The 10,080-nt window shown below is 27.8% G+C and overlaps 1 protein-coding gene across 1 annotated transcript; it reads right to left on the bottom strand.

Moving 5' to 3' along the window:
• Positions 1 to 5,204: 5,204 nt before the first annotated feature.
• Positions 5,205 to 6,608, bottom strand: LOC108322154 (zinc finger protein 2). The gene has a single exon (XM_017554148.2). It carries the CDS (start codon positions 6,068 to 6,070, stop codon positions 5,573 to 5,575), a length of 498 nt encoding a protein of 165 aa, XP_017409637.1. The 5' UTR covers positions 6,071 to 6,608; the 3' UTR covers positions 5,205 to 5,572.
• Positions 6,609 to 10,080: the final 3,472 nt, after the last annotated feature.

Raw genomic sequence — 10,080 nt, 5'->3', positions numbered from 1 at the left:
TAAGACAATCAAAACTGTTATTTTTCCTACTTAATTCTATTCACCATGAATATAATTTCCTACTTAGTTGGTTGCCTTAACTCGTCCCTGAGACCCACTACTCGACTCCTTCCATGTCGAGGTAATACTTTTTTAAAGCAGTGTTGAATGTAATTACATTCCATGCATGACACTCTTTCGAATATGAAATTTATTAAAAATATTTTTAAAAATTGTCGGTTTATAATTTATTTAATTATTTTTTCACCAATAAAAATATATATTAGAAAGAGTATACCAAAAAATACCTTTAATACATTCATCATAATGTATTTTATTAATTGCCTACACACTCTAGTTTCTTAACAATTTAATTTTTGTTGAAACAAAGAGAAAGAATATATTTTTAACGCATATATAACATATTTTATTCAGTGTTTTATAAAGTTAGAAAACTTTATTTTATCATAGTAATTAAGCATATATTAAGGAATTTAAAATAACTCACTTTATTCAACTAACTAGACTAGATCTTTTTTACTCTCTAGTGACAACTTGCACAAAAATTACGCATCCAAATGTAGAGTTTTTTACGTTAGAATATTTGGTTATTATAAAAAATAAAATATTAAATATAGGTACTATGTAGTAATCGCATGAGTAAAATCACAAAATCAATATGCCTTATTTAAATATCTATATGTAAAAGAAGAAATAAATACATATGAGATTGAATCTTACTTACACAAAAGGAATTTTTAAATATAAGTAGTTAGGTTTATTAAAATTATATCAAATTAGTACGGTGTTAGGATCGATGTAATAGATACATATATCAAACAAATAAGCCTTTCAAAATACTTTAAGCTCTTGTTCACTTGAATGAATGAATTTAGGGAAAAGTGATTGAATGAATTTGAAGGTAAATTTTTTTATTGTTGTTTATTTGAATGAATTTTAGAGATAAGTGAGAGTAGATTTGGAAGTAAAATTTTTAATATGTCACATCAATCAAATTCTACACTAATTGTCACAAACTTTACTTCCAAATCCACTCTCACTTACCTCCAAAATCCACTTAAATAAACAACAACAAATTTATTTTCAAATCCTCTCAAATCTATTTAATCACTCTCCCTCAAATCTATTTAATCACTCTCCCTCAAATCTATTCAAGTGAACAGGAGCTAGATAATAATTTTATATTCTGGAATACAATTTCTTTAAGTTTCTCTGAAATCATTCAATTAATATCATATATTAATCATTTGACCCAAAGAATACCATTCTTTATTTTTATTGGAGCTGAAATTTGTCGAAGTGATATTATGATTATCTTTTTTATTAAGTGCATTATTCTTAACTGAGATAGTTAAAAGGATTTTCTTATAATAGAGTTCTCCAAGATGTTGTAAGAGATCCCGTGAGTTTGAAGATTATGCGTTTTTTATTTTTGTTATAGATGCTTAGCAGAAACATGAGATTAATCGATAATTAGCTTAATCAAAATTATTAAAAAAACTGGATTTAGCTATCTTAGGAGGGTGGGAGAATATAATTTTTAATATTAATTTTTACTTATTTTTTAAAACTCATATCTAAATTAAATTCATTTATCGTTATGGAAGATTAAAAAGACATTGAAAAGAACATTGATGAATGTAGTTTTCATTAAAGTATATATTGATTGAGAGTTAACAACTTTCATTTAAAAATAAATTTTTTAAGTTTATATTTTAAAAACTTATTTCAATATCTTTTGTAAAATTTAAAAATAAAATACAAAAAATATTGTGTAGTAGGGTGAACTTTTTTTTAGTTGGGAAGGAAAATAAGAATGATAATTTAGAAACTAATTCCTTGATAGCTACAATATTGGTAGCTAATGTTAGAAACTGATTTAGATTATAATTTAGAAATAAATTATAATTTTATATTTATAATAAAAACTATTTTAAATACCAATAAATTGTAGTAAAATTTGTTGTTATTTAATAATTTTTTTACTGGTCATATTTGAACTTGTATAAAAAAATATAATTTATATGAAATTTTGTTAATTTTTAAAAAAATTAATAATTAATTATTTTAATATTCCATTAAACAAATCTTTAAAATTTTTCTAAAGTAGTTTTAATATATTTATTATTAAAGAATAACTTATATTTAAAATATTAACTCCTTCGTTCTACTATATTTTTCATTCTTAATTTTATTCTTTTATAATTTTTAATTACTTGATCATTTATAAATTATAATAACTTATATTAATTATTAATAATTTTCTATACTATTTTTTCCATTTTTAATTTTATCTCATTATAATTTATAATTATTTGGTCATTTAATAATGTTAAATTAAAAAAATAGATTTTACTTTTATTTCTTAAAATAATATATTTTTATTAAGGAATGCAAATTGTTTACGCTACCATATAAAAAAATATCTACCATAAATTCTCATCCTTAAATAATATTTTTAAATTAGTTTAATTTTTAAAATAAATTAACATCGTTGAATAAAATACTATATCTATTCATTTTAAAAGTTGAGGATAAAAAAGTTGAGGATAAAATGTATTAAAATTTTAAATGTGAACGAATTTTAATTTCATTTCTAACTTTAGAAATTAAAAACATATTTAACCACCAGTAATTATATTTATCATAAAATAAATTAAAAGATTTTACTTAATAGTTCATCTATATTGAGATTTAGTACATAAGTTTACAATATATATATATATATATATATATATATATATATATATATATATATATATATATATTTTATTATGTATATTAATTAAATGATTACAACAAAAAATATTAACAAAAAATATTAGTTTATATTTAATGTATTATTTTTTTCATTTTATCTTTTGTGATTTCTAATTATTTGGTCATTTAATAAAGTAAAATTTAGAAAAATATATTTTACTTTTATTTCTTAAAATAATATTATTTAAAAAAATAATATATATTTATTGATAATACAAATTATTCACACTGTAGTATAAATTCAGTTGTAATGTAATATTTTTTTATTAAAAATTACATTTATCTTTTTTATATTGATTTATGATAGAAATATTCTCATTCTTAAATATTTTTCATATTTTTAGGATGTAAAAATTAAACTTATATTATTTAATAAAAAAACTAACATTAATCATATGTATTTAGAAATTGATATAAGGTTTTAAATAAATATATTTATAACAAAATAAATTAAAATATTTTAAATATTTATAACAATAAGATCGAAATAAAAAGTAAAAACTAATAAATTAATTGTTTTAAAATATACTAGGAATGTATTTATATTGTCATTACTTGAGTCTAAAAATATATATTAGACGTACATTGATTAGATGAATCTAGCAACATACACTAGACAAATATAATAAAACATTATATGAGTCTAATAATATACATATTAAACAAGTTTGTACATATATTGATTAGACAAGTCTAACAATACACAATAAAGGAGTTTATATACATTGATTGAACAAGTCTAAGCATACACCGATTACGCGAAAATAACAAAAATATTTCCACACACAAATTAGATGAGTTTATTAATACACATTAGACAAGTCTTTTCATTCACTACTTAGGTGAATAATGCAATGCATATTAGATGAGTCTATCAATATATTGATTAGATGAGTCTAATAATATATATTAGACTGATAAAACAAGTTTTGCAACACATATTAGACAGATTTGTTTATCTACTCATTAGATCAATCTAACAATATCTGTTACATGAGTTTATAATTAAACACATATTAGATGAATATATTAATACATTAGACTAGTCTATCCATTTTGCAATATATATTAAATATTTTTGCATATCTTTATATTTTTAAGAGAATCAATAATATTTTTGTACATATTCAATTATTTGTATTTTTACAAAATCTACTATTTACATTTTTATAAATATATTAACTTTCTAAACCTATAAATTAGTTTAAAGGTTAATTCTATTCAAAATTTAATTATAAACTTAAAATTATTTATTATTTTTTTCTTCAGTCTCCAATTCTTTATTAATAAACACACAAATATAAATATTGAGTTTAGAAGTAATTTGGATTCAAAAATGGAAACGAGTTATTTTTTCTCAGAAAGCTCAATTTGTACGGCATGAGCAGAACCACAAATACATTGAAAGCAATGCAATAATGCAGCCTGCGCTCCAACGTGATGTAACGGAAGCACGTCCAGTGCACACGGATAAAACTTGTCACACTTGTTGAAGCACCAACTCTGCAACTTACGCGCACCAAAAAATACAATTTCAATATGCACATCACTAATTCATTTCATAATTGTTGTACCAATTTTCAACGCGTTATTTACCCTATCATTAAATTAAACTCCACTCTAACTCCCCAAATAAACACCAATTATTCCTTTATCTTCAACATAAGAAGCCCGTGATAGAGAGAGCCGTAGACTGCGCATGTGTTTGGTGAAGGACCAGACCAGAGACAACGATCATTGTTTTAGAACATCTTGTACACGTCTCTTCTATCTGACTAGTTTTACAGGTATACATAGATCTCATCTCAATTAGATTTTTCCTTTTTAAACATGTTCATTTGTTCAGGTCCATTTCAATGTCAGAAGACACTGAGAAGCTTGTTACAGTCATTTGTTTTCCCTTTCTTGTTAAGCCCTTGTTGGAGTAACCTTGATGGCGAAGCCAAGGAAAAATGATACATTTTCGTTTTTCAGATTGCACTTCAGGAACTATAGACGAATTTCTGAAGGAGACATTAGGAAGTATCAAATAATTTAATGCTCATAGAACTTTTAAAGAACTTATTTATTACACATTGGATACTTTGATTTCCCACCAACAAAAACATGTGAAATACTTTTAGAAACTGTATTATCGTGTTAAGAGTCCAGAAACTGCATAAAATCTCAAGGAAACTGATTCTACCTATGTATGCAGTACTGCAACATGATTCCATAACTATTTATGTGCATCTGGAACTCTTACATGTTTGAGAAATATTAACAAAAGAACAAGCAATGTGGCATGGAAATCCCTAAAAACATTGCATGGAATTTTAGACCATGGAAAATCGTAGCATGGTTTCTGATAATTAGTTACACTGCTAGTCTGGTGCAGTATTTGAATTTCACGATGCATTGGTCCGTTTTTCTTTATCAAACTTATTTTAATGTTAAAAAAAATGTGAAATTTGAATAATAGATATACTGCCATTCTTACAGTACAAAAAACGTACAAAAGTAAACCATAAAGATAGCCACAGTCACGAATATAGTAACCTATGTAACCTGAAATAAAGCTTCCTTTACCTTGTAAAGAAAAAAATGGCACTGGCACGTCCTGATCTTCTAAAAAGTGTCACTTCAAATTGTTACACGATTGATTCCCCCACAGACCCCTAACTAGATAGCCCCTCTTAGCTAGCTCGCGTATAACTGGGGCATTGTTTAACTTGCTACATTCATAATCAGAAATTAATTCAGAATGGTTCATAATATTCATCTCATCACTCATAGTCACAGAAGCAATCAGAGAGCTTCGCATATTAAAATTTCAAAGCCTCAACGACAAGTCAAGTTGGCCAATATCCTCCTGAACATGCTCAGAAGCATAACCCCTTGACCAGGAAGCCACTCCTTCCTTGCTTCCAAAGCTGTATTCTTTTCTTCCGCCGAGCCTCACATAGCTTTGTCCTTGGTTATCCACAACGTTAACCCCAAGAGCACGACCAAGATGGTGTGAAGGACTGAAGTTTGATCTTTGCTCCGGTGCTCCGTAAGACTGCATGGTTGAACTCATTTCCCTGCTCTTCTTGGCTAGAGTCCTCTCAAGCTTGTGAGCATTTTGGTGACCCCCTAGCGCTTGAGAGCTATAAAACTTTCTCTGGCAATAGTTGCATGAGAATATCCGCGGCTCAATGGGACTTATAGGTGAGGGAGAAGACGAAGAAGAAGAAGATGGCTCAAGAAGAAGATCTAGATTGAGGTGATTGATCTCATCATCGGATTGGCTTAGGTGAAGAGAAGTATTGGGATGGAAATTCATGGCCATAAGAGGGTGTAGAAGGTAGTGGCAGTGGTTCCTAGAATGAGTATGGAGCAAAGTAGTGTGGGAAAGAAAGCAATAGAGAGGAAAGGATATAGGGTGCGAAGTGGGGGGGGGTGAGAGAGGATGTTTATGTAATATAAGAGGCTGAAAGGTTCACTGTTCCTGCAGACAGAAATAGTAGTATATTGAGTGAAAGAGTGAGGGTATTGAGTGAGATAGAGGGACATGTATCTGCAAGATCAATGGAGAATCAAAGAGGTTGTCGCCTTCATTAATGGCAGAGTTTTGATCCTTTGTCGGTCGATGGCGAAAAAATAATGTTATGGGGTACCCCGTATGAAACCCACCAAGAAGATTAATCAGGTTTTTTTGTATTTTAACTTTGTTTCTGTCTCTTGAAAATGAGTGAACGTTCGCAATAAGCATGTAATGAGAAATTGTAACCAGCGTTGTTGTGAGCCCTTGTCAACAACGAGTTTAAACTCAAATCATGCAGTGTTCCATCAATGTTCCAATTTTGGAATTACAAAATGGGCAAGATAAACCATCTTGACTCGACTAAACAATGAACATGATTGGAGACTATTTTTACATTTTGTCTTAAATCAAGGGCGTGCTATATATACCTATGTTCCACTATGCCACTATCTGTCCATTCAGGATTGGACACCGAACCCATTTTAACGAAATCGGCGGCTTAGATTAATTAACCACTATTCAACAATTCGTATGAATTACTATCATCCACTCTATAAATTTCTGTACAATAATCTAGCTAGTAATTAATATAGAACCAATGCATATCTGTCTGCCCATATGTACATATAATAATCAGTACAAAGGCTACTCAATTTGGTTTTATTCAATCAATAATGGCAGACCAACCAATAATCCATATTTTCTCATCATGTTAATTGAATTTACACAAATCGGATTATTACCTTTCGTCCCAATGCAAAGCACGCAATGACATGCCATTGCCAGATATACCCCTTCACCAAAAAATAATCTTTTCAACTGTGTCAGGTGTATGTATTTTATTTATTTCACCCACCGTACACCCTCACTTTGAAAACAATCAAATAAATAAAAAAGGCAGGGTGACTTGTGCAAAATATTCCTACCTGTCGATATGTAGTGAATTTCGTACTGTTCCCTTTTGAATCCATCTCTCTGATTCTCTGTGTCGTTACAGCACAACTACTACTACTACTACTACTAAAAGTGACAGTTCCAGTCCTGATTCCTATTGAATCTGTATTGAATGCTTTGCCTTCAATTTCATCAACTATGGTCAATAGCCAGAATGGAGAAAGAAACAGATAGTTCTAGCTCTGTACTCTGGCTTTGGCACGGTGCCCTTATTAATTATGACCAAACTTCCTCTTCTATCTGTCTTTCTCTCTCCACTCCTTCCATTCTGGCTCAGAGATTTTACAAATGCGTTGACAGGGCCAAGCACATGGGGGAAGTAGTTATAAAATAAGATATTATGTTATGTAATTTGTTTGTGGAAAAAAGTGTTTGAGAAAGAGAGAAGTGTGTGATAATAAAGGTTATATATAAAATTGATGGGTAGCAGAGAAATAAAAATGGAAGCTTTCTCCCCAGAGAGGTATTCGTAATGGCACAAAATCCCCATCACGGAATAGGGTTGAATAGTTTAATGGTAAACCATGATTGAGGGATCATAATCTTGTCATCGGCTATCATTGCGGAAGGGGTTGTCTGCAAATCACAGACACAGAATGAACCAAGAAACTACGTCCTGTTGCCGTATCAGTCACTTGGTCTTAAGATTCCAACGCTAAGTAAACATTAATTCTTGTGCAAAACTAAACAATATCCACTCAGTCAAATGGGATGTTTCCCTTCGTACTTCAACAAACCTACATTAATGATAACTAGGTTCCATGTATACACAGGCTAATGTTAATTAAACTCACTAGAAAATACAATTATAAGGGATTGTCTGGTAGACACGTTACACAACTGCACTCATTTCTCAGTGTTCACTTGTTTAAATTAAGACACATACCATGATACCATGACCGTGATAACGAACCACTGTTATTGAGATGATGTCTACTGTACCAAAAAATGTGTGCTTCTCATATTTTTTTATCACTTCATGCGCTACCCACCATAACATAGCTTTTTAGGATTAATTATCATGGATATTAGTTTATTACCCAACTTAGAATAAAAATGAATGTGTGTCTATTGTTTAGTTTTTATCTGATAGACTAACCACTTTGATTTTTAGTTTAATCAGTCTTTCCGTTTAAAAATTAGGTCGTTTGGCTTATTCAAATGAGTTTATTAACAGAAATTACAAATATATTTGAACATTTTTTTTATAAATGCTTTTGGTAAAGAAAGATAAAAATTCACATTAGTTTATCTGTATATTAAAAAAATTTGTTTAACAAAGTAATATTTTTTTAAAACAATTCTGATAAATACAACATTTATATAAAAAAATTAGTGACTACTTTATTATACATTTAACATAATAAAATTGATAAAAATACATAATTAAAAATGAAAAAAAGATTAGTAAAATGTAGACGAAATAAACATAGTAAAATTTACGAAGTGATTACAATTTAGAGGTAAAATATGTAATTAAGATAAATACATTAAGTTAGAATTTAGATGAATATCAAAATATTAAAAATTAGATAAACTGAGGGATTTATTGAGAAACTTTAGAGAGAAAAAAACAGTGAAGAAAAATATTGTTTGTGTTATGGTCCATTTGTTTTATGCAAAATAAATCTAAAAATGCATCATCTATACGAACTCTCAAACAAAAGACTATATCTATATATACTTGATGTAGTGAAATTGCCTTTTATCAACTCTAGATTTTAAATTCATTCATAGAATTAATAAATACTAAGAGGATTTCTGACTTTGGCGTGGGCCTTATACAACTACTCCATTCTTCCAACAAAACAGCTCAATAGGAAAGTCCATCCACAAGATTGAGGTCGTAATTAATGTCTCAAAGCCAATGCTTAATAAGTTGGACATTCATCTCATATTTAGTTCCTTTTAAAGTAATCAAATGAAAAATAAAATATTTATATTATTTACAGTACAATTTATAAATATGCATATATATATATATATATATATATATATATATATATATATATATATATATATATATATATATATATTGGTAATTTGCTTAAGGTTTATTACAACATAAACATCGGAAACAAAGTATAGTATATGATATAGTGCTGTTAAAACTGATAATTCGGCTCGACCAATACGGGTTAACCATTTAGTGAGTCAATTCAACCCGACTCATTTTTATTAGTGAACCAAAAAATTCAAACCCAGTTTGACCTATCACGAGTTTACTCACTAACTCACTTAATTACAAGTTTCTTTTTCAAATAAAATAAATTATAATTTTTTAATTCAAAACTAAATAAATTTTACTCTAAAATGATATTAAACTTCAAAGATAATTCAAATTTTTAAATGTAATCCAAAAGCAAGCACAAAAGACGAATAAATAAGTTTATAATATTAATAATTTTTGTGTCACTTGTCCATTTATAAGGTTAGAGTCTTAAATGGATAAATCCATTATATTTTACTCTCTTGAAATATTTTCTTTTTCTCATCTATAATACAAAAAAAAAGTGTTAACTAATAATATTGAAACACAAAGTAATAAATAATTAAATTAAATTAGTGAATTGATCTTTGGCTCACATGAATTTAACTCGGGTTAGTCTGTATTAAAAAAATTTCATATTTTTCAAACCTAATCTAGAAAATTACATATTTTTCAAACCTAATCTAGTCCGAAACTGTGGTAGGCCGGATTGACCCGCGGATTCTAACGTATTTTGACAATACTAATATTATCATAAAATTTTGTAAAGAAAAATTAATAAGAATAACAAAATAACGCATGTAAAAATTAATTCTTTTGATTTTTATAAAATAATATTTTTATCTTTTTATGATCTCATGCATGTATTTAA

This window comes from Vigna angularis, chromosome 1 (assembly GCF_016808095.1).
Source record: "Vigna angularis cultivar LongXiaoDou No.4 chromosome 1, ASM1680809v1, whole genome shotgun sequence".
In the NCBI taxonomy this organism is placed as follows: Eukaryota; Viridiplantae; Streptophyta; class Magnoliopsida; order Fabales; family Fabaceae; genus Vigna; species Vigna angularis.
Note: the sequence above shows the minus strand (reverse complement) of the source record. Positions and strands in the feature narration are given on the sequence as shown.